The 25,319-nt window shown below is 35.4% G+C and overlaps 6 protein-coding genes across 6 annotated transcripts; 3 read left to right on the top strand and 3 right to left on the bottom strand.

The window, feature by feature from the left end:
- Positions 1-1,038: 1,038 nt before the first annotated feature.
- On the bottom strand, positions 1,039-3,458 carry LOC129805461 (luciferin sulfotransferase-like). The gene is made up of 2 exons (XM_055853382.1): positions 2,908-3,458; positions 1,039-2,843 (listed from the first exon to the last, which is right to left on the bottom strand). Exons 1-2 carry the CDS (start codon positions 3,171-3,173, stop codon positions 2,126-2,128), a joined length of 984 nt encoding a protein of 327 aa, XP_055709357.1. The 5' UTR covers positions 3,174-3,458; the 3' UTR covers positions 1,039-2,125.
- Positions 3,459-10,598: 7,140 nt separating this feature from the next.
- On the top strand, positions 10,599-13,637 carry LOC129805331 (acetyl-CoA acetyltransferase). The gene is made up of 3 exons (XM_055853184.1): positions 10,599-12,233; positions 12,319-12,440; positions 12,532-13,637. The coding sequence occupies exons 1-3, from the start codon at positions 12,185-12,187 to the stop codon at positions 13,540-13,542; spliced, it is 1,182 nt and encodes a 393-aa protein (XP_055709159.1). The 5' UTR covers positions 10,599-12,184; the 3' UTR covers positions 13,543-13,637.
- Positions 13,627-15,483, bottom strand: LOC129805319 (5'-nucleotidase domain-containing protein 1). The gene has a single exon (XM_055853158.1). It carries the CDS (start codon positions 15,371-15,373, stop codon positions 13,895-13,897), a length of 1,479 nt encoding a protein of 492 aa, XP_055709133.1. The 5' UTR covers positions 15,374-15,483; the 3' UTR covers positions 13,627-13,894.
- On the bottom strand, positions 13,627-16,066 carry LOC129805541 (U7 snRNA-associated Sm-like protein LSm10). The gene is made up of 3 exons (XM_055853527.1): positions 15,835-16,066; positions 15,638-15,758; positions 13,627-13,849 (listed from the first exon to the last, which is right to left on the bottom strand). Exons 1-3 carry the CDS (start codon positions 15,975-15,977, stop codon positions 13,634-13,636), a joined length of 480 nt encoding a protein of 159 aa, XP_055709502.1. The 5' UTR covers positions 15,978-16,066; the 3' UTR covers positions 13,627-13,633.
- A 29-nt stretch (positions 16,067-16,095) lies between these two features.
- LOC129805535 (probable ribosome biogenesis protein RLP24) lies at positions 16,096-16,910 on the top strand. Its single transcript, XM_055853516.1, has 2 exons — positions 16,096-16,279; positions 16,351-16,910. The coding sequence occupies exons 1-2, from the start codon at positions 16,199-16,201 to the stop codon at positions 16,840-16,842; spliced, it is 573 nt and encodes a 190-aa protein (XP_055709491.1). The 5' UTR covers positions 16,096-16,198; the 3' UTR covers positions 16,843-16,910.
- A 6,077-nt stretch (positions 16,911-22,987) lies between these two features.
- Positions 22,988-24,763, top strand: LOC129800530 (neither inactivation nor afterpotential protein G). Its single transcript, XM_055845027.1, has one exon. It carries the CDS (start codon positions 22,988-22,990, stop codon positions 24,761-24,763), a length of 1,776 nt encoding a protein of 591 aa, XP_055701002.1.
- Positions 24,764-25,319: the final 556 nt, after the last annotated feature.

Genomic DNA, 25,319 nt, shown 5'->3' with positions numbered 1-25,319 from the left:
GAAATTTTTTTTGGACCCTTATAGCTCGGGTCAGGGGGGTCGGGGGACCTTAGGTTTGGTATTGATGGAAAGCTCTAAGGCCCAGCTATAACATACTAAAATTTGAGCCCGCTCGATGCCATAGGGGCGGAGCTATTGAGAAAACAAAAAAGGGGGGTCTTCAAAATGGCGGAAGGAGGGGTGGGGGGTGGGGGGTCAATGCACCAAGTTGCAATTTTCACCCGATATATAACCTTTGCCGAAAACCGCAAGTCGATATCTTTTTTAGTTTAGGAGCTATTAAGCTCCAAAGAGCGGCCGGCCGGCCGGCCGGCCGGGAACGTAAATTAGCCACATATAGATTCGTGATCAGGAAGTGCTGAAACACATTTTGGCCAAGTTTGAGATCGATCGGACGACATGAAATTTTGTTAGGATTATAGTAGGTGAGATTGTTAAGAATCTCACCTAATAACATTCTGGAAATGTTAATTTTACCCTGCATTATTGATTCGAAATCGGTGTAAATATTATGCTTTTTAGCTGTATTAGGGGTTAAAGTTACCCTTTTTCATGTTAATTTTACACTTAAAAAGGTGTAAAATTAACATTAAAAAATGTTGATATATTTTTACACCTAAAAGTGTTAAAGTTACGAGGAAAAAAAGTTAATCGCAGCCCCTTTTTTTCTCACTCAGTGTAGAATTAACATTTCTGGAATGTTATTTTAACTTTTTCGGATTTCTCTCAGTGAAACGTGAAGATTTGTTGACAAAAGTGGTGTCCGGGAAAGGGGGGTAAGAAATTTTGGGGGGTGAAAAAATAGAGGGATTATATACTGCTCTCTTCGTGGAATTCGAATAGTAAAAATTCTCTGAGAGTATGCAAATTTTCTGTAACGCACGATTTTCTTCGGTCCCGAAAATATGCATAATCGGGACCCCCTGTAATGCGTCATCTTTCTTGGAAAGAATTGTTCACACTGAAGTTTTAAGGAATAATAATTCAAATTTTGTTCAAAATTGAACGAATGTACTGTTATCTTCTAAAGAAAATAAATTTTAAGCTGGTATACACTATTTATTAAATATTCGAAGAAAATTTCAGAATTTTTAACAATTTATTTGTAGTGTGTCCAACTTTACCCTCAATGTGTCCAAAATTACAAGCTGTACCAAATTGCAAACACTTCCTTTATGCTTTCCCATTATTTACTTTTTTTGTTTTTAACAGCTGAAGTCACTTTATTGGTCAAATTTTGAGGTTTATTTCTCATCGACCTTAGTCAAGATTAGATTTATCTAAAAGGCCTTTAGATTCCCGATACATCTAAAAAAAACCAATCTCAATCGATAGTAAATTGGTAAAGTATCGGTAATTGAGTTTGCTTCTGAACTAGAAGCGCCAAACAGTTAAAAATATCGACTTTTGATTTTCGGAGACACCCATTAAAAAGAAAATTAATTAGAGACGTTTTCAAATCAAACTATTCACACACTATACTGTAAACTTTTTTTTGGTTTGGTTCGTTAAAACCGATTTCCACGATTTTTTATTATGTTTTAGATGAAGTCTAAGGAAATATTCATCTAAAAAGGATATTGACCTTCAAGTGCCCTATTTTGTAGTTTTTCAAAGTCGAAATTATTATTACTCAATTTTTAGGGTTAAATTCTTAATCAATTGGATTCAATATGATTGACTGAAAAGGTCAAATAAATTATTCATTTGACCTTTATATTTATCTTGGATAATTTTCGGGATTAGAGAGCAAACGGTAAGAGATATGCATTCTCGATCTTCGGTTTACCCGTTAACTAATACATTCTACAAAAATATTTTTTATTTATTTTCCCTCTAATATATTATAAAATACATGCTTTTTACCTTCAATAATCCTAAAGGTTGTTCAAGGTCAAATGTTAAAGCCCTCTAAAATTCATGTCTTAAACTAAATTTGTCATTTGTAAATTTTTGTCATTTATTCAAAAAGTCTTGATATTTTGAAAAGATCAATCGATAATTGATTTATTCTTGAAAATTTTTCTTGGTCGAAAAAAAACTAGTGCACACGCAAAAAAATGTATAATGCGTGACTCTTCGAACGATTCGAGCAATCTGCGAATATCCCTTAGCCAATTTTTCTTTAAATTGTTGCTTCGATACTCTGATGCGTTTGACGATTCAGTGTTTTTGTTGTTTGGAAAAGCTCATAGCGAAAATCTGTGTTTTGGAGCTCACGCTGAGTCCAGGTGTCGAATCGGAGAATTTGATCAGGAGTAAGTCTCTCCCGGAAAGTTTGAGCTTGACCTTTGCGCATGAAGTTAAATTCAGTGTCGCGGTAATTGAGAAATTGAGCCATCAAGTTACAAAAATATTCCTTATTGACGCTCTCATTGATTCTCATTGAGTCAAAGGACAGATAGTTGGTAAGTTCTGCAATATCCGGACCTGTTAAAGATTTCCCGAGGAAACTTGCAGTTTTTTCAATCACTCGCGGGAGATTGCTTTTCATCTCTTCGTATGTGAGAAAGAGAATATTTCGCTCGTGCCTCATGCACCAAAAGTCGAGAACGTGACTGTGAAATGGGCCGTAGTTGTAGCAACCGGTTAGGAATAATTCAATGCAGTCCTCAAAGGATCCCTGAAATCCATTGAGATTCTTCGTGTGGTGGTAGAAGCTGACAAAGGCATCTTTTGGATTACGTGCCACGTAAATTATCTTGGGCTTCACGCGCCACAGACTTTCCGGCAGCAGATGGGCTGGGAGGTGACTCTTGATGTGACGTGGGCTGGCCAATTTCTCGCACTTTTCTACACTGTCCAGCTCGATGTTGCAATGAGGCGGAAAAATTGTTGCAATTCTAAGGAGGGAAATTTTTTTTTCATTTATCACTCAATCACTTTTCACTGATCATTTTTTCATACTCAAAAAAGGGAAATCGGGCATCTTGGTTGATCATTCGGGCTTTTTCGTAGTCCAGTCCATTGTTGATCATCCAGACCATTTCCTGGGTCCATGTTGTTCCACATTTAGGTTGAGAAATTACCCAAATATCATCCTCCTTCACCTCGAACTTTTCAATTCTTTCAGCATAATCGCGATACATTTCCGGCATGTAACACGGGGTCAGTGACCAGTTTTGGGCCAAAGACAAACCCTCAGGTCTCTCCCTTAAATTCACAGTGATCATCTCAAAATTCCCATACCACTTTGCACGTTCCTTGATCTCTTTGGCAGGGAGATATTTTGGCACACAATATTAGATGTCTTGTACATTGTCGATGCTGGAATCTACTGAAGTTTCTTTTGCTGAACCAGCAACTTTTCTCCACTTTCGCAATTCGAGTTAGTTTTTTTTTTGCATAAGTATTCTCTGCAAGCGGATTTTTTTGGGTCAAGTCAAATAGTTATAGATAGTTTCTATTCGGCAAATTGTAACAGAATCTCATTTGATATCATAAAAGAATGCAAATCATTCGCTTACATATGAAAATCCCATAAACTAATTAATTAACTTTTGCTTTTTAAACATAAAAATCCAAAAAATACAAAAAATAGGTAGAAGTGAGGCACCTTTAAAATAAGGCTTTTTTCTCCTATTTTTAAATGGAATTCTGCCTTACCATAATCAGCTTCACAATTCGGTTTTGGCGCTAAAGTAATATTGGCAAGATGCTTTTCCATTTAAAAATAGGAAAAAAAAACTATTTTGAAGGGGTGCCCCATTTCCCCCTACTTTGTCTCCATGGTGCAATAGTATCGGAGATATTTTAGCTCTAAATTGTTTAAGAGGACAGCTTCTGTTATCAAGCAGTCAGATTAGCCCGGAATGATTGAGCTGAAATTCCCAGGGTAGAAGTTCCAGCACCTTTGATTCCGAAAATTGACAGTTTATAAAATCAAGTCTAAGCTCCAAATTAACTCTCCTTTTACTAATCGTGTAGAGAGATTTGTTTATAATTTTCGAATTATTGCTGTATAGAAAAAAATAGGCAAATTATAAAATGTAAATGATATAACATATTGTAAACATATATCTATTTAGCATATACGATCAGTGGGTCCCAGTTAACCCTTTAAGGACGATTGGAACACCGGTGTCCCAGAAAGAAAATAATTTTTTCTGACTACCTAAAGTATTTTTTTTCTTATGTCTGTACATAATTGTAAAGTAGAAGGTGAAAGGAATCTAGAATATATTTTGCAAGTCTCTAGCTATTTGCTATGTAGTAAATATTTAAGATAAAAAATGGCGAATTTTTAAATTCTCAAATTCATATATAAATGATTTTATTTATTTTTTATACTTCTAATTTTTTTTAAGCAAAACTCTTTTGGCAATAAGAACTAGAGAATACTCATACGTAATATATTTCATTAAAGCGAAAAATATTATTCGTTGGTATTTCGTTCATAGAAGCACAAAATACACCGAATCAGACTCTGTTGGACTTTCCAAGGTTAGATGTAAAACTTATCATTGATTATGTTTCTCAGTTTAATTTTTATTGTTGATTTTCAGTCCGTAAAAAGTGCCTCGTCGTTAAAGGGTTAAAATCTCGAAAGCTAGAAAGCCAAAATCTCGAAAGCCTGAAAGCCAAAATCCTGAACGCCAAAATCCCGAATAGGCCAAAATCCCGAAAGCCAAAATCCAAAATCCAAAAAAAAGCCAAAATCCTGAAAGCCGAAATCCCAAACGCCAAACTCCCGAGAGCCAAAATCCCGAAAACCAAAATCCCGACCGAATTCTTAAATGTGTCATAGCTACTCCCACGATTGCACCCGCGCTTGCTGGAGGCAAAGGAAAATTTTCAGTGTCTTGAGAAATTATTCTACACACTTTATCCTCCATATAATTTCATCCCTTTCAGGATTTTGGCTTTTGGGATTTTGGCAATTTCGGGATTTAGGCTGCCTCCGATGATCAGTGATTTAGGTTTCTGCCGGTTACCTAATGAGATCAATAGTGAAGTCGGTCGGAACCCGCAACCAAGCATATTTGAGCAGAAATATATTGAATTGAAAAAAAATGAACTATTAGAAGTTTTAATTTCTAATGAGGATGCTTCTTCAGTAGCCCATTTCCTGTTTTCTTGTTTCTAGCGGTAGGGCTTAACCTGATAAACCTGAAATTATGTTACCAGATGATTAAAAAAAAATGATCAGACGATGATGACATATCATATGAAGCAAAGTTCTTAACGCTACGGATACAAAGAAATCCTTAGCTAGTTTCTACGTATTTCTTTTTTATATTATATTTGGATATGTTTTATAGTTAGTTCTATAGCCAAAAATTTTTCGTGTTTACTATTGATCCGAAAATATTCTGTCTTATAATTTTTAAAGTCAAAGATTAGGTACTGCAGGTTTGTTTCTGAATCGATTTGGATAAAATTGAATTTGTTTGATTGAAAGGTTATGAATTACTCAACATGTTTGGGCTTATCTCAACCGCCAACCGCCAATTAAATGGCAATAAATCGATTAATATAATTTTATTGGTTATTTGAAAAGAAACAGCACAATTTTCAGACATTCTTATCATCTCAAAAAATATATATTTTCTTAAGGGGTATACAATATTTCTTTAATTTTTTTTTTATTTTTGAACGTTAATGAATTTTAATTCTAATTTAAAGTTCTGAAACACACATTTGAATTTTTGGCAGAATTTTATTGGAAAAAAAAACAATTTTCGGTGTATTTTACATTATGTTTTGTGCTGTAAAAAAATGTGATCAAGGTAAAAAAAATCTACCGTTCAAGTACTAATTTAAAATAATTAGCTAACACGAAATATTAAGTTTCTTGATGTCAGATGAATACCTTGAGAAATCTTGTCCACCGAAAGTTTTTTTTTTCAAAAAGCCTTTCCAAAACGATCCCAACCGCTGCATTTTTAAAATGATGAATGGAAAATTTCAGAAAATATAGTTCAAATCAGGGGCCCATCAAGTCTAATAAAAAGTGAAGCTATTTTTCACTTTTCCTTGTAAAAATTTGCAGATATTGCACCGCGACCTAAACAAATGTGCTCGTAGTTCTTGTATTATTTCGGAGAACATCATGAAATATGTACCTTTAGATAGCTTTTAATGCACAATTGAGGAGCTCAGAGCAAAAAAACGATATTTTAATAGGGAAATGCATATGACTTAGAGTTTTTTTTTAGCTCTGAGCGCCTCAATTATCAGACTAAGTCAATTCTCTTTAGGAAAAAACTTGCCATTAGTCTTCAGTGCCTCTATGCAAAAACGTATGGTAAAATAAATTTCAAAAGGCCCCTGGTTAAAATCGTTAAAATTTTACAGCCTTATATATTCAAAAGCTTGAATTATTTTTTTTAATTTTGAAAAAGATGTTAAAGAAATATGTTGATTTTTTTTAGTCTGCTTGACCCACGTAACCCCTTAAGTCGTTCGTGAGTGAACTGTTTCTCATGGTCCCCTACGCTCCCAAAATTCCGTTAATGATGACGACGTAAATTATTTAGCGATAATATTCTGATAACGTGTGATTATAAAAAAAAATACACCTTATTGATGAATTTGAAACTTAATCAATGAACTGTTGCCTATCGATGGGTGAATATACCAGTAATAAAAAATAGTTTATGTTTATAAGAAAAGATTACAAAAGGTTCATACCCAACGAATAGTAAATGAAAAGCACAATTTTGAGCTTGACTTAACCAAATAGGTCAAATGTCCTAATTCTAAACCATTTCCAGAAGCTTTAACTTTGACAGAAGGTTCAACACATTAAGTTCAATTTTTCTGTAGAGAATTACATAAATTTGCTCCTTGACTCTTCTAGAATGTTACTGTTTAGTCAAAATTTTTTAGATATAATTTGAAAACTTCTTAAATACAAGAAAAATACGCGAGTGCAACATGCTGCTATTGGAAACAAATTAATCCAAATGAAGACAAGTGAAAGCTTCTAATTGGAGACAAACAGTGTAAGTGAAACCACGACGAAAGGCTTCCAAAACCTTCTTGAGTTGCTCCTGAGTACAGGATTTGTCCTTATTTCTGGTCATTTCTCCTTCCCCATCTAAAACAATAAGAAAATCTCTCCAAAAAAAATCATATTTCCGGGGTTTTCTATTGAAGCATTTGCAGACACTTCAGAAAACCCCTTTTTGTTCACGAAATAGGTAATTATTTCATTTGAAAACTTCACGTACCGTGAGCAATAAAGATTAGCACTTAATTTAACTAAAATTAGCCAGAAATATAACATAAATGTTTAAAAAAACGAATAAACAACAGTCAACCTCATTGTGTTTTTCATTTGCAAACATGGTCGATCGATGAGAAATTCGAAATTAGAAATTAAAATTAGTGAATATGAATGGATTTTCAATTCAAAGAGCAAATTTAACCAAATAATGAAAATGTGGTATAGAAAACATATAAATATAATAATTTAGTACTGTATTTATCATGAAAACAATAACGTTTCCATTTGGAGTAGCGAAAAATTTCCATTTAGAGCAGATTTTGAATTAGCTTAATTTACCCTAAATTCTAGTGTTTAATGTTCGCTAAGTAAGTCACTTTGGATTTTGTTTACTTTTTCCTACAAAGCAGAAATGACCTTGAAATAACCCATAAAGCATTTTTTTCAAGGTCAATGTTCTACAAGACGTCTCCAGTGATCATTCAATTGGTTAACGTTAACACTTTAAGCACGAGTGGGAGACCGGTGTTCCAAAAACAAAAACAATTTTTTTTTGACTATATAAAGTTATTTTGTCTTTTAATCAGAACAAAAATTCGTTTTTGGGACACCGGTGTTCCACTCGTCCTTAAAGGATTAAGCTAGGTAGCCTAGGTAGAGCTAGTTACATGATGAAAATGTGGTAGGCTCGAATTACTTTTAAGTCACCAGAAATTTCCTATTTTTAACATATTTATATCATACTAAAAAAGTTTGACCATGTCTTTATTGGAAACAGGAATGACACCCCATATTGAAGTCAAAATATAAAAATGAATGAAATTTGAATCGAAATCACAATTCCTATAAGCTAAAATAAGTTCATTCATCGTTTTCCAGCACAGCTATATGTGCGTTATTGGATTATATTTATATTGTTAGTTTTCCTTGCATCGTTAGATAAGACGATAAAATTTGCAAAAATGCAGTTCATTGATCTCGCAATGACACAACAGTCTGCATTCTGCGCGGTAGTTTGCCTGGTAAGTGCCTCGACTATGGCCCACAAATGCTTAAGACGATGCACATAAGATTTATTTAGCGCCCGAAAGTAGTTTATTGCAAAATTGTCCTCCGGTATAGAATCAATCTGCTAAATTGAGATCGAAAATTTGGAGTTGTCTATCGAAACTTAAGTGATAAGGGAATTGCAATCTGCGATCGGAGTACAAGAACTTTGTTCTCATCACAAAATCCGTTCCTTTATCTACAGAATTCTTTATCAACGTAACGCAGCATGATTTTTTTTTGAAATAAAATATCAGCTTATCATATAGAAAACAACGGTAAAACCCGTTAAGTCATTTCATTATCTTGCTGTAGTAAATTAATATTGCATTTCGTGATCAATCATAAATTCAAATGAATGGGTTAAAGATCAAGAGATGAAATTATATGTTATTACAATCGATTAAAACATTTCTGTTGCTAAATGCTATCAAAAGTTATTGATTGTTTTATATTTGAAAATCTTTCATTTTGGTGACTAAGGTAATTTTGGAATGATAAAAGTGAATTATCTTGCCCAAAAAGCATATTGTGTAAATGCAAAAAAATTTAACTAAAGTCAAAGATTTTACACTTCAATTTTATTATTAAAATTCCATAATTAATCTTTATTCAACACAAATTTGATAAATTATAAAATTATAACTTCAAAATATTTTCTTCAATGCATTTGATGGCACATTTTTCAATATAGCATTACGTAATAGTTCTGAATGTGCAGTAAACAAAAATTAAAAACACTGAGAGGTTGCATTCATGTGAGATGAATTTCGGTGTTTATAACCATGAAAGCAACAACGAATGTCGGACAATATAGCCAAATAAAACAGACTTTTACTATTCAAATTTAGATTTTCCACTCTGACCAAATGGTCTGCATCATAATTTTAAAATGAATATTTTACTATGAAACCACATAGGGGAACACGGGAAATTTCATTTACCTTCAATTTTTTTTTATAATCACACTCCTTTAAAAGAAAAAAAAAAGAGTTTCAAGCCAAACATGAATCACCTGTTGCGTTATATTAGTTTTATTAGGGGAACATAGGGCAAAATGTGACAAAACGTATTTTTCACAAGCCGCCGAAAAACCTGAAATATTTTTAATCTGTAGGAAGGGAAGAAGGCTTTCAGGCTTCAAACACACTTTGCTTTCTAACACTTCATATTTTTCCAATATTATTTTTTAATAGAACTGATTTTCTGTGAGTGCAATTTTTTGGAAACACCCACTGTACATAAAATTTGTGAAAATGATTGTCAAAATTATGTCCCTTAATGATAAAATATTTTAAAAACAACTGTATTAAATAAAATACAAATTAAAAACTGCGATCTGGCAAAAATACCGTGATATTTGTGCAAATTCGTAAAATTTCCGAGTAGAGTACTCTGTTAAATTCAAATTATACCTAAAATTTAACGGTCTTTGTGTTAATACATCCTAAAATGAATAAATATTTAAAAGCAAAATGAATTCATTGACTATTCGAAGATAATATACATAATTTTAATTAATTTATTTCCATGTCCGAAATTACACTCAAAGTGGCCGAAATTAGAAGCTGGCCGAAATTTGGCACACTTCCCCTATTACTGATAAGTCAAAACCCCTTTTTGATAAGAATAATAGTTTTTGTATTAAAAACACCAACATTCGTGATACCAATATTTCTATGTTAGTGAGAATAAGACATAGGACAAGAGAAAAAATGCCTTCAGCTCCGTAGCCTCTATTGCGAGGTCCTGAAAAGTTCTAAAAAATAAAAAAATATAATTTCGGAAATTGGATTAGCTCATTTTTCATAAATCGATGAACGTAAAAATTCCACAAAACCTGATATGGTCAATTGAATAAGATATGTATCATCGGATCAGTCCACAGGGACTGAGATTAGAAAACAATTGAACAGTTCATCTTGGATATTTTATTTCTTAATATTTTTATTAAAAAAATAAATAAATCTAACAGTATAACTCATAAGAAAAAATAGACAATGCTATTGTTGTATAAGGGAAGAGCACCAGCAGTCGGCAGTGTTCCTCGGATCGTCAGAATAATACCATATCGTTGCTCCAAATAAAATTAATTTTTAAAAATTATTAGCTACTTTTTACTATTTAACTCTTACAAGAATTCATTGCATTACCTCAGATTCAATTTATAAAACCAATTTTCTGTGAGACACCTGATTCAATTCATGACGATCCGAGGTACAGAGTGCAGGTTTTCATTAACACCTATTTTTTATTATTTGATTGTAAATATTTAAAAATGAAATGCACAGATCTAGTTAAATGGATAATTAATAGACTAATTAACAAAAACAAAGATATCAAAAAGTGTTTTGGGGCTTATATTTTCAACTACATATGGAGCATGTCTGTAAACATTCCGATCCGTGGTGCTCTTCCCTTATTACATGTTGGAAATTGTGATTATACAATTTTAAAGCTTCAAATACAATCAGACTGATCTTCGAAATTGAGTCTGCAAAAGTTGACGGTAAAGGATCAGGTAAAGTAATATTTGTGCAAAAGACCTCTAATCTAATCCGCAATCTTAAACCCTCATCGTATATTATTATTAAGACTAATCATTTTATTACAAAAGTCTATATGCTAAATATTCTCAAGCATCAGCATAAGGGCCTTAACAGACCTGAAGATTAGCCGAGAGACGGCTTAGCGTAATTATAATAGAAATAATGGTTAAACTACATTTCCATAATTTTCCACTAAGTCGTCTCTCGGCTTAAGTCGTAAGTGTGTCTAGGCAGGGCATAACTCTACTTAGCGCCTAATTCCAGTAATGTTTCTAAAATCCTTTCCGTGTTTCTTAGACCCATATTTCTGCATTTATAGCAAAATTTCCAGGGGCCCATCAAGCCTAATAAAAAGCGAAGATATTTTTCACTTTTCCTTGTAAAAATTTTGCAGCTATTGCACCGCGACTTAAAGAAATTTGCTCATAGTTCTTGTATTATTTCAGCGAGCATTATGAAATATGTATTTTTAGATAGCTTTTAGTGCACAATTTCGAAATATATCAGACTTATAAGTCAATTCTCTTTAGGAAAATACTTCCCAATAGTCTTCAGTGCCTCTATGCAGAAACGTATGGAAAAATGAAATGTTGAGAGGCCCCTGAAAATTTCCGTGTTTTGTGCACAAGTTTCCGAGTATCAAAACGATTTAATGTTTCTAAAATAACTTCCTGACAATAAATAATTTCTGTAAATACGTTATCCCCTCTGGTACTGAGTCAAATTGCTATTTCAAAATTGGCTCGCAAATAATTTAATATGCTTTGAAATTATTTCGGGTATTTTAATAAATTCGAAATATTTTCTAAATTTTGGGGGAAGTGGAGCACCTTTTCAATTGGGGTACTTTTTTGAAATTGGATTTTTTCTCGTATTTTTAAAACGAATTGGGGCTTATTTTAATGTAATTTAGCATTCCAATTAGTTTGTGGACATTTAAAAGTAGTTAGTAGGTAGTAAGTAGTTATATTTAAAAATAGGAGAAAATATGCTTAATTTTAAAGCTGCCCCAATTCAAAGGCGCCCCACTTCTCCCTATAAATTAAGAAAAAATTTAGCAATCTTGCTAAGTAATTTTTTCGTAAATCGTTATGTTCGTCTGTCTCATGTTGCCCTGCGCTCCCCTAAACAGTAAAGAAGCACGTTTTATGCGTATTATTTCCCCACTTGAATCATATCTTCTACTCTCGCATGCTCCCCATGCTCCACTCCTCATCCTCGCATTTGTTCCGACTCCGACGATTTCGACTGTGCCAGTCTCTCTGATACAGTCCGATGAGAAAGGTGTAAATTTCCTCAATTTCTTTTTTCACTGTTTTCTCTTTCTGTTCCACCAAATAAAAAAAGATATCTCTTGTGACGTGTCTCTGTACAGCTGATAGGAAGAACCCAAATAAAAAGAATACCCTCCCTGAGAATGTCTCTGACGAACGTGTATATTGTGTCAGCTGCTAGGACACCAATTGGTGAGTCTGAGGAGTTTTTTTTTAGGGGGATGCCAATGAAGTAAGTTGATTTGAAAATTTCTCCTGGTCATCATTCATCTTGCAGGCAGCTTCAATGGATGCTTTTCCAAACTCTCAGCAGCAGATTTGGGTGCGGTGGTGATTAAGGAAGTTCTCACACGAGCGAATGTCAAGGCCGAAGATGTATCTGAAGTTATTTTGGGGCAGGTAATTCAAAAAACCGCTGCTTGGAGAGATGTTGGAGATAAACAATAATTTTATGGATTTATATTTCCGGTGGGGTTTTTTTTGCACACAGGCTCTCACTGCTGGTCAGGGTCAAAATCCAGGGCGACAGGCAGCACTGGCAGCTGGGATTCCCTTGGAAACTCCTGCATATGTCCTCAATATGCTCTGTGGTTCCAGTGTGAAGTCAGTCATGCTGGGATATCAGGCTATCAGGAGTGGTGATGCTAAGATTGTAATTTGTGGTGGTCAGGAGAGTATGACAAAAGCACCACATGCAATTCACTTGAGGGAAGGTGTTAGGCTGGGACCGGGAACAATGTTGGATACATTGCTTCACGATGGTCTCACTGATGCTCAATATAACATCCATATGGGCGTCACGGCGGAGAACCTGGCTGAAAAGCATCGGATTACACGAGAGGAACAGGATGCTCATGCCCTGAAGTCACAGCAATTGACGGAGGAGAGTCAGAAGAAGGGATACTTTGACAAGGAAATTGTTCCAGTCACTGTGAAAGATCGCAAGGGGGAAATTAAGATTACTCAGGATGAGCATCCTAAGCATGGAGCTTCTCTGGCCGATATGCAGAAATTGCGTCCAGCATTTACATCCACGGGGACTGTTACTGCAGGAAATGCCTCGGGGATTAACGATTCAGCAGCTGCGGTGCTCTTGATGGGTGAGGATGAGATGAAACGCCGTGGTCTTCAGCCTCTGGCCAGGATTGTGGCTTTTGCTCAGGGCGGTGTTGATCCACGTGTTATGGGAATTGGTCCAGTGCCAGCTGTCAATGCGGTTTGCACCAAGGCCGGATGGAATAAGAAAGATGTGGACATTTTTGAGCTCAATGAAGCCTTTGCTGCTCAGGCAATTGCTGTTCAGCGTGAATTGGAGCTAGATCCAGCTAAGATTAACATCCAGGGTGGTGCTATTGCCCTTGGGCATCCCATTGGTGCTTCAGGAGCCCGAATCTTGGTCACTCTGTTGTATGCCATGGAGCGTACAAATGCCAAGAAAGGTATCGCATCTCTGTGCATTGGAGGTGGAATGGGGATTGCAATTGCCGTGGAAAGGCCTTAGAGAGAGCTTGGTGGACAGAAAGGACAGGAAGAATCGAAAGAATTCAGGAAATTGTATGAAAGAAAATAAAACTATGGTGTATTATTGATTTTTAATCCGTTTTATTGGTTTTATTGCTAGGGTTTTTGCATTCAATTTCTGAAATTTTTCCAGTGGAAGTAGATTCAGCTAATCTGTGCTCTCTGAGAATTTCCTGTTGGTAACGATGGCTGCGCAGTTGCTTGAAGGATTTCTTTTGATGTCTAGGATTCTTCTGGCGGCGAGAAGAGCCAGAAAATTGAGCTTCTAGGAGGCTCCCAATGGGCATCTTTGAGAGAAAAAAAACAAGGATTTTCATAAGAGGGATCAAGTTCTACTTGTGATAGCCTCGTGTCTCAGAGTCATCCCCAAAAGCTGGATAGGAGTAGTCTAAGGGTTTTTCGGCAAGAACATCCAAAGAGGGAATACAAATCTTTGAATGCTTCTCAATGATTTCACTCCAGAAAGACTTCTGACCACCACAGCTGAAGTAAGAATCCCAGCAGTTTGATTTGATGAGTTTCTCATCGGGTTCTCTGTGATTCAATTCCTCACTGACTGCCACAGTATCCCATCCGCAGATTGTGGATGGTGCAAATACATCCTGAATGAGATTGTCTCCAACGTACAGGACTTTTGGATTATCCACTGGATTCTTCTGCTTCAGCATCTCCACGAGATCAGTAGCATTTCCCTGAGTATAGATCTGACCAAGGCGCAAGTTATTCACGTCCGCAGGACCACATTCTTCGTACCCAGAAACCTCAAGGAAGGGTCTACGATCGGAAAAGAAAGCCGGCTTCCTGGCAAAACAAATCACCGCGTCAAAGAGATCTCGCCATTGATCCCCAAGAGCGTAGTTGGCTGTGAAATCGGCAAAATCCGTATTGGATCCGGTCAGGAGGAAAGTAGCCTTTGTGCGTTTGATCTCTCTAAGCCACTTGATGATACTGGGATTGGTTTTGAGGAGATACTTCTCGGGATGTGCTTTGATCAGATTGAAGTATTCACTAACGCCACTTTTGAAGTGTTCCCGGGAATAGATGTGCACAAGCCCAGAAAGAATATCTGGCCAGACAGAGTATTTAGATTGAACCTTACCATGTTCAGCATCAATGGTGTCTACAATACGACTAAACAGAAGGGACACGGGCATGTCGAAGTAATCTAGTAGATTCCGCAACTTCATGGACACTGGACCATTCCAAATATCCAGAATATTTGAGCTGTATTGCTCTATAAGGCTCCAGCGTTTCTCTGGCCCATAGTACCCAATAATTTCGTCATCTGTGAGAAAGCGCGAGCCATGAGCTGCCCTGAGGACAGTTCCTGTGCGTGAAATCCTAAGAATATTCCCCTTTTCGCAGTCCAGAACGAGACCCTTTTGCAGAAAATCCACACCATCCTCCAGGGTTTGATGCAGCAACTTGGCGCTATAACCTTTCTTGTTAACGAGGTACTTGGCCAACTGCTGATACTCCATCTCAACCACATTGCGAATATTGTACCTCAGTACAGTGTTATCGAGATCAAAGCCCACAAAGTCGTAATCACTCAAATTGAATTTACTGGCCATTTTGCCTGCTTTCTCACTGATTCTGGTATCACCCAAATCCGTTGTTCTGACACTTCTTCTCGTCGACAGTGACCTCGTGAGATGTTTGTACTTGTTTTTTTCTACACTAAATATCCCAAAGTCACTCTGATAATCCACGAAAAAACTCCTTGTACAGCAAACACCCTGACATCTCACAATTTTGCTACCTACACTAAATGGTGCTAGAATGTAATTCAATCCTCTCGTGGTTAACATAGTAATTTGTGGGATTCGTGGACTTTTAGGGAGGAAAATGGGTAAATTTTCCTATTGAGGAAAATCTTCACCTGACCCACAGCTGACATTTCTTATGACGTGGTATCATTTTTGATAGAGAGCATTTTCCCATGAAGCGCGCGCTGCCGAAACCCCATTTTGCACATAATGGATTGTGCGTTCTCCCAACCCAGTCCATGGGGCATGCATTTGACACATCGAAGCATAAAATTGAGATGGAAAATTCCTGCAGAAAATTCTTACCTCCAATTTGGGCAGATGAACATAACGAATTTTTCGTTTAGGAACATAGAATTGTTCAAACATCCTCTGTTCACCTTTTTCACTCACAAATACCACTTTTCTCAGGTTGACATTCATAAATCTGCAAGATAAGAGTTCAATCTAATATTTAATATGCTTACCTAAGCATTTTATCCCAATTTAGTCATTTTATTTACCCATCAACTTCGTCAACAATCCCACAAGCAATTGCTTCATTCTTCAAATCTATCACTATACTTTTCCCTCTAAGGCAGAATAAAACAGACGAAAGGGTGTGAAAATATGCAGCCTTTTCTCGTCTTGATTCAAAATCATCCATTTTCTTTGCTAAAAACCAATAAAACTAACTTTTTTCACGATCGTAAACAAAAATTGTCCTAAAAAATATAAACAAAAAAACATAGAATTTTTCAAGCGCGAAACTATCATGCCAGTGAACATAACCTCACATTTGTAGTAATGTCAGTGGATAAACACATGTTTTTCACGGGACGAAAGCAGCTCGATTTTTAGTGTTTGTAGTGAATAAATTTATATAAAATGCGCATAGAAACGTGCTATTTTTGCTCCTCAAAAATCTACCCAGGCAAGGGCGTACAATTTGTACGAAATGACTGCAAAGTAAGCGATTAAAAATGCAAACAAAATTTCCCGGAAGCATTCTCATAGTTTTTTTCTGGGGCTTTTTTTAGGTCTTCAAATTCTGCAGATCAAAATGCCACAGGGCTTTTAAGAGGAAGAAGAACCCACGCAAGACCAGGTGGACAAAGGCATACAGAAAGACAGCTGGGAAGGAGCTCACAGTTGATCCGAGCTTTGAATTCGAGAAGCGCCGGAACATTCCTGTGAAGTACAACAGGGAACTGTGGAATCGCACACTGGACGCCATGCAGAAGATTACAGAGATTAAGGAACGCCGTGAGAGGCACTTTGTCATGGAGCGCCTGCGAAAGGGCACTCAAGTTGAAATTGAGATGGATGTCAAGGATGTTCAGAGGAATATGGCACTCATTCGATCCCCAGCGGCTGGTCTGCGCGAAAGGAGGGCCAAAGAGAAGGAACTGGAGGATAGTCAGATGGATCTGGAGGAAGAAGAGATCACCTATGTTCCGGCCAAGGAGCTCGAGAAGCAACTCGAGGAAGAGGCAATGGAAGACACCCGCGAGATGATGATGGAGGCATAAATAATGGTTTGTGTACAATTTGCTGAAAATTACATTTCTATCTGTCGATTGAAATTCCTCCTGATCAATTGTTTGATTTTCATTCGTGACGTAAATATTGGCTAGAAGGCGAGAAAATGAGGCAAATAGAAAAAAAAAGAACGAAATGATGTAAATAGACCTTCCATTTGCCCATTCAGACTGCGAGGAGTGTGTGGCTTTTTAATTGGATTTGGCGGGAGTACATTATATTGCGAGAGTGAGAAAAGCCAAAGGGCTGATCATTAAGAATTTTAAAGAAGTTTATAGTGCATTTTTAGAAAAGTAGAGTTGAAGTGGAAGGAAATACCGAAATTTTTAAGTTTTTCGACGATCATGTTGTCCGTTCGTTCAGTTGTTTTAGAATTAGAGGTCAAACGGTTTGAGATAGCTACTTATAGCCTTCGCGGTATCCCCTATTTAATCAATTCCAAATTTGTTTTAGGTTTCAGAACTTTTCGTTCTGGTCCCCTTCCCATTTTAAATCATGATTTTTTTGGATATTTAACCTTGTTTTTTGAAGGTCAGAAAATAAAAAAAAGGTCTAGAACACATTTTCCAACGCAATAGTAGTGAAAAATTAAAAATGGTAATGTTCCTCCTGTACATTTTTTTTAGTACATGGCTGTTGCCATGTTTCTGCATGATCGACTTTTCTTTGTGTTGGTTCTTGTCACGACTGTTTTATGTACTTTTGGAACACAACGCGAAATAGAGAAAATAATCGAGACAGAAACCAACACAAAGAAAAGTCGATAATGCAGAAGCATTTGAGAACAGTAAAATGCGTAAAAAAACATGTTTCTTTTTTCATTAGAATAGCACCATTAGGCAGGTTTTATTTTTTTACCTTTACAAACGTATTCGTTATCATTTATTTTATTTTAATAATAATAATAATATTAATAATTTTGGCACAACATTTCATGAAGAAACTAGGTCTTCCCACAAGAGGATTTCTAGATATGCATTATTATTTTATTCTTATTCGGAATGAGGTTGTCAGTCCCATGCCCCGTGGAAATCAAGTGCAGTGAAGCTTACTGGATGCAATCCGAACACCTTTAACGCCAGAAAACATCCTGGTAACCTAAAGGCGATTCGAACCCGGGACACTTGCATCATAGAGCGAGTGCTCTATCACTTGACCCATTGACAGCCTTAGTTTATTTTATTTTATATATAATTTTTTAAATTGTATAATTCCTAGAAATTGTGCAAATTTTGTTACAGTTTTATGGTGCTATTTCAATGAAAAATGGACAGGGGAATTCTTTTTCCTGAATATTTTTTTTAATACATGACTATTCTCAAGTGTTTCTGCATTATCGACTTTTCTTTTTGTTTGTTCCTCGTCGTGTTCCAAAACCAATGAACAATTGCAATAGTAATCAACACAAATAAAAGTCGATAATGCAGAAGCACTTAAGAAAGAGTAAATTGCTGAAAAATGTCCAGGAAATAAATCCTTTCCATTTTTCGTTGGAATAGCACCATTAAGGTTACAGATTGACTGCTCATGAAATAATATTTGACATCTTGACTAAGTTCTTAAAATAAATTGAAGTAATTCTTTTCACAATAAAAAGAGTTATTAAATGACAAAATTTTTAATGGAAAAAACTTAAGAAAAAAATATGTATTTATTAAAGGAATGTATTATTTCATTATTGAGCAGAAAATCCTTTAACTCTTTCGCCTCACTTGGGACTTTGGATAGGAGGAAGCAGAGGGAACCTTTGAATTTGAGATTTTTCACCTATGTTTAAGTGGAACTGAGCCATACCACAATGTAATTTAGCGTCTCAATATGTTTGTGCAGCTAAATTATATCACGACACGGAAGGCTCAGTTTTATTTAAAAATAGGTGACAAATCCCAATTTCAAAGGTGCCCCACTTCCCCCTACCCAAAAAGGAATGTATTTTTAAGCTGGGGTAGAATAGCCTAATTATAATTTGATGAAAAAGGCTATAATCGGATAATAAAAGTGTTAAAAAAAATAGGATTAAAACATTTTACGCAGTAAAGTATTCCAAGTTTAACTCTTTCGCGTCCATAGGGTCATATATGACCCGGGGAAAAAAGTTTCTTTTTGGCTATTTACATTAATTGAAATCTAACTGGAGTCTTGAGAAAATGAGCCAAGAATCTTACATCCTTCTATTATGATGTCGTGCACGAACAGATAGATTTCAATTAATGTAAATACCCAAAAAAAACTTTTCCCCGAGTCATGACATTACCCTATGGACGCGAAAGAGTTAAAGACTATTAGGGTAAGTGTACCAAATTTCGTCCAGCTTGCAATTCCGGCCACTTTTTTGTTCCACGAATTTCTATGAATTTTTAGTTTTGCATACTTTGGAGTTTATATAATTTGCAAAATATATCAAAAAAATATCGCTTCGACCAACGAGATGATGTAGGAAAAAGACATTGGGAGAATTCCGGAAGGGCAAGAAACTATGAGAATGAAGGTGGCTGAAATGGGGCACCAAAGCTATGTCTATATTTTTTCTTCATTTTAAAATGTATTAATAATGCTTTAAGAGATAATAAAGACGATAAACTGTCTACAAGGTTCCAAGAAACACTCCTTAAGAATGAGTGGTCTCAGATGTTTTTGAATTTTGCATATACAGTGCCCGCTCTCTAATCCGGATCGCCGTAATCCGGACGAGTTATCGACGGTTACATTTAAAATAATTTTGAGGTCACGTATGCATGTGTGTTCAGTAATGAAAATGAATTATCCTGTGATGTTTTTGTTTAATAAATGAAGTACAATAGCATAGCATTCTCTAATTATGTCTTTTTAATCTTTTTTTATGACTTTTATTCTAATTCTACAAAAAAAACTTGTATTATATTTGCGAGACGTCTCCCAATCATCCGGATTAGAAAGCGGGCACTGTATTAAAATAATAATAATAATAATAATAATAAGTTTATTGGTTCATGCCCAGGATACAGAAAGTAACATGTAGGACTATACAATAAATACAGGATCAAATAATATATCGTTATTTTTTTTCGCCCAAAAAAAATTTCTGGCCAGAGATACATGGCGTCAAAAAGATGGCGTCTCGCGCTTCATTCGTCAAATGAGATTTTTGGCAAATATTTTAAAATGCTCTATCTCGCGAACGGGTTGAGATTTCTTCTTACTCTTTGTTTTATTTGAAAGATAATTTTATACTTTTTAAAACGATATACTAGTTTTCGTATTATCTACTCAAGTTTTTTTTGTAACGGTCTTTTGATTATTTTTGAAAAAATTTAAAAATTTATTTTTCTCAAAAATCCCATTCTCAAACATTTTTATTTTTTTACCGTTGATCAGTAACAGTAAGAGTACTACATTCTCTGAAAAGGCGAGCTTCCACTTTTGCGCTTTTTTTTTTTTTAAATATTCAAATTTTACAACATTTTCAAAAAAGAAAAAAATACCAGTTAAACTCAAAATTTCGAGTTCAATTTTTCAGGGAGTACAGTACTCCACAATACTTATAAACAATTAAAAAATCAAAATTTTTCGATCTCCCGTTTTTGAAAAAATTATTATTTTTTGATTTTCAAATAAAAATGCCTTTTATTGACAAAAATAAAGCTTTAAATAATATTTAATAAATGTACTAATTATGTTTTTTTGTTTTCTTTAAGTTTCTCAAAAATAATAGTTTCGATAATTTTTGGATTTTTTTTGAAAAATAAAAAGAAACTAATTCTAGGTTAAAAAAAATCAACATTTTGACACGTGTGTTAAATGTATCTTAAAGTTGTAAATTTGTCAATAAAAGGCATTTTTATTTGAAAATCAAAAAAAAAATTTTTTTTCAAAAACGGGAGATAGAAAATTTTTGATTTTTTAACTGTTTATAAGTAGTGGAGTACTGTATTCCCTGAAAAGTTGAACTCAAAATTTTGAGTTTAACTGGTATTTTTTCTTTTTTGAAAATGCTATCAAATTTTGAATATTTAAAAAAAATAAGCGCAAAAATGGAAGCTCGCCTTTTCAGAGAATGTAGTACTCAATGTTACTGATCAACAGTAAAAAAATGAAAATTGTTGAGAATGGGGTTTTTGAGAAATAATAATTTTTAATTTATTTAAAAAAAAATCAAAAGACCTTTACAAAAAAAAAACTTCAGCAGATAATGCGAAAATTAGTATATCATTTTAAAAAGTATAAAATTATCTTTCTAATAAAAAAAGAGTAAGAAGAAATCTCAGCCCGTTCGCGAGATAGAGCATTTTGAAATATTTTCCAAAAATCTCAATTGACGAATGAAGCGCGAGACGCCATCTTTGGCGCCATGTATCTCCGGCCAGGATTTTTTTTTGGCGAAAAAAATAGGGGTAGGGGAAAGTCGTCTGCCTTCAAACGAAAAATGGAGTTCTAAATTTAAGATTTTTTTCTGAAGAATCCACAAAATGGATTTTATTTTCTACTACACCAAAAAATTCTCTTGTTCATTCGGCATATATGATTACCTCATTTAGCACTCGCAAGTCCTCAGTTTTTCCTTCTGAGGAAATTAAAAAAAGTGATGTCGATTTGTATGAAGGCAGCTGGCATAGTCTGCCTTCAAACGCGAGGCAGCTGCCTTTAAATGTTTTTTTTTCACTGAGAATATTGAATCAATAAAACTAAATGGGCTATAAATGATTAGATTGAAGCCTAACGCACTCACTAAAATCATCACTGCAGTCAAAAGACATTAAACAATAACTTTTCTTCACATTTTTCTGAAGCACTGTTTTGCACTTGAAAATTTGGAAGAAAAAGCCATTGAAGTTGACAATTGTCAACTTGAAACATCCCGGCCGGAGCAAGATAGCGGGTTATAAGTATTTGTATGACGTTCGTCAGAGAAAAGTAGGAGTTCGATTTCACATGTTTTGATGTATGGAAAGATAGGATTTAAAGGCACGCGACATTAGCATTTAAAGGCTGCTGCAGGGTGATATTTGCAAATTTTTGCCACCCACAAAAATTGTGTCATCTGAACCAAAATGTATTAACAGAAATATTAAGCCTGATTAACCTTCTATGTGTTACAATGGAAGATTTATTTGTAAAATGATTTTTACTATGAAAAATCACATGATTTGTGGAACATCAAAATTACAGTTTAGAGCTCATTTTCATTTTTTTTATCTAGCATCTAGGAAATAGGAGCTAGGCTCTCCATTTTTTGATGATTTGTGAGGATGATGGATAGCTACCTAATAGTTAATAGAATATAATTTATACTTTTGAGAACAACGAAAAAATTGCAACATTTGAAGGCTGCTGCATTTAAAGGCAGACGACTTTCCCCTATATTATTTTATCGTATATTTTAACATATGTAAAATTCAGAAACATCTGAGACCATGAACCCCCGATTTGCGATTTTTTCGGTCGTCTTGAGATGGATTGGCCCCATAGCATTTTCCAATTTGATTTAATTATTTATTTTTTTTACTGACCGAATTTGGTTTTTTGCTGATCAAAATTTAATGTTTTACTGATCGTGAGTTATTTATTGATACGTTTGATTTGTTTATAGGTAAATTTTCTAATTTTCTGTTAATCAATCTTCAGTTGGATCAGCACTTGTCGTATCTTCCTCATCGCCTCATCAGCACTTCTACTAACAACATGGAAATACACACATTATACAAAAACTACTGATGATTTTATGAGTAAGTTACGACAATTGCGGATCCAACTGACGAAATGTTTATTCTTGTTTTGTTTTTATTGGTTTCTATTTTCTAAAACTTGGCAGTAAATTAAAATGTTGTCAGTCTTTTCAACAAAGGAAAAAAGAAGTGAATTTCCCTACGAAACATTTTAGATTGTATAATTCTGACTTGTTTCTATATAAATATTTAGGTTTTATAAACTGACTAAATGGACTAAACATTTACATTTTTTTACTGGCTGCAAAAATTAAACAAAACTCTGCCCAGATTTTTTTTTACGTTCTATAATTACCTGAAGGCGTTAGAATTTTCTTAATGATCAGCCCCTGTGAGAGAAGCATTTTCGCCCGTAAAAATGTACTCTTCAATCTCTTCCTGCTTTTCTCACCCACATCCAGTGTTGCTCTGTTTTTCCCACGAAGTAGCCTCAATGAGGAATTTAGTGATTCTTTCCTGTGCCATTTTGCTTCTTGCCATCTGGGCGGGATATTTGTACAGTACTACGTACATCCGGAACAGGAGGGCATTCCGTGAGGAGTATGATTTTATCGTGGTGGGTGGTGGAACAGCGGGAATTATTGTGGCGCACGAAATTGCTCTGCATAGCAATTTTTCTGTGCTTCTTGTGGAAGCTGGTGGGCAATTTGGATGGCTCTCAACTATTCCGCTGGCAGCTACTCTGCTTCAGGGAAGTTCTGTGGACTGGGCTTTTAAGACAGTGCCACAGGAGAATGTGGCCAGGGGATTGCATGGGAAGAGAATGTGCTATCCACGGGGAAAGGGTTTGGGTGGTTCTGGTCAGTTGAATTATATGCTTCACACGGAGGCAGTGCCTGAGGAATTGGACAAGTGGATGGAGGTGGGTGGGAAGAATTGGGGATATGAGTCCCTCAAGTGCTATCTGCTGAAGCTCTATCGGAGTGGTGTGAGGTGTCATGAAAGATTTTGGAATTCGAGAAGATTCTACAAGACATTCATCGACACAGAATCCAGTAAATTGTCCCATGTGGTGAGTAAGGCCACAATTGACCTGAATTCTCGGAGTAACTCAAATTTCACATTCCGTCTGGCTGAGTATACCACAAAAAATGGCAGGAGATGGTCATCTTTCGATGAATATCTCTATCCAAGTCTCCGAAGGCCAAGGTTTCACCTTATGATGAATACTCAGGTGCAAAAGGTTGTCTTTGATGGGAAAAAGAGGGCAATTGGGGTGAAAATCCAGATGGAATCTGGTCAGAAAGTTGTTCGGGTGAGGAAGGAAGTGATTTTGAGTGCTGGATCTATACAGACGCCGCACATTTTGATGGTTTCGGGAATTGGAGATCAGAGGGAATTGCAACAATTCAATATTGATGTTGTTCACGATGCTCCGCATGTGGGAAAAAATCTCTTTGATCATCTCACAACTCCCATTTACGTGTCCATCAATGAGAGTCTGTCAGTGACCAAAGAAAAAGTTCTAAGTCTCAAAAATGCCATGAGGTACTTTCTCCATGGCACGGGGATTTTCTCCAATGCTGCAATCATTGGAATGGTCAGAGAAAAACAAGCTCCACATAGTCTCTTCATCTTTGGGATTGGATCAGCTGATGAGGCAGCACTGAGGGTGATTTCTAACTATGACATGGAGACTTTCAATGCTCTCTTTCCGCTCAATGCAAATGACACCCAAGAGGGATTTGTCCTCATTGGAACTTGTCATTTTCCCCAAAGTCGAGGCTCTATTGGACTCAGGGGGAATTCAATCACGAAAACCCCAATGATTAATCCCAATTTCCTGGCCAATATCTCCGATGTCCAGTGCATTCGCGATGCTCTGAAGCTGGGAATGCAAATTGTCCAGTCGAAGGTGTTTCAGAAAATTGGCGCCAAAATTCACTGGCCAAAACTCAAACAATGCAGGCATGTTACCCTTTCTGAAGCTTCTATGCCCACGGATGAGTACTTGGAATGCGCTATACGAACACTATCCGTCTCTGGACACCATCCCAGTGGGACATGTGCCATTGGTCGGGTCCTGGACAATCAACTAAGAGTGAAGGGTGTACGGAAGCTTCGGGTCATCGACGGCAGTATCTTCGTCAATCCCCTCTCTGCATTTCCCAACTCTGTGATTGCTGCCATAGCCGAAAGGGCCAGCCACATGATCCTGGACAAATATATCACTAGTGAGAAAAGTGAAAATGACTCAGAAAGTTTCTAAAATATTTTTATTTTGAGACTCTTTTTTTTTTGCTCTCGGTCAACAAAATTATTTTTTCTTCCTTTTGTTAATGTAACAATTTCTTTTTTTTTATTTAAATTTAAATTCTCAAAGAAGAAAGTCTACATCTCTGGATTTAATAATTTTCACTCAAAGAGATTTAGCACAATGTCCAACGTCCTTTAGTGTCAAATTTAAATAGTTTGACAGTAATTCGTAACAGACGATCATTTCCGAATTTAACCGAGAACGTTTGTCGATCATATTTGATTCACTATCTAATGGACATCCAAGGTAGCTTTTCTCTCAGTGATGGCTTAATATAAACTTTCATCTCTTCTCAATATATTTTTTTTCTTTAAGATAATATAGTATTAAATTTTATTGTATTTTTTGTTCATATAATTTACTTTTGGATTTGAATTGTAACATTTTTTTTCCTGCTTGACTAGAAATTCTCCTCCCGTTTTCACTATTAATCCTCAAAATTTTCAATGAAATTCCCTAATGAAAAAATAAACACTATTGTGATTATTCGAAGATAAATTTACAGGTG

Source organism: Phlebotomus papatasi, chromosome 1 (assembly GCF_024763615.1).
Source record: "Phlebotomus papatasi isolate M1 chromosome 1, Ppap_2.1, whole genome shotgun sequence".
NCBI lineage: Eukaryota > Metazoa > Arthropoda > Insecta > Diptera > Psychodidae > Phlebotomus > Phlebotomus papatasi.
The sequence above is the reverse complement of the archived record's forward strand: the minus strand, read 5'-3'. Positions and strand labels throughout refer to the sequence as shown.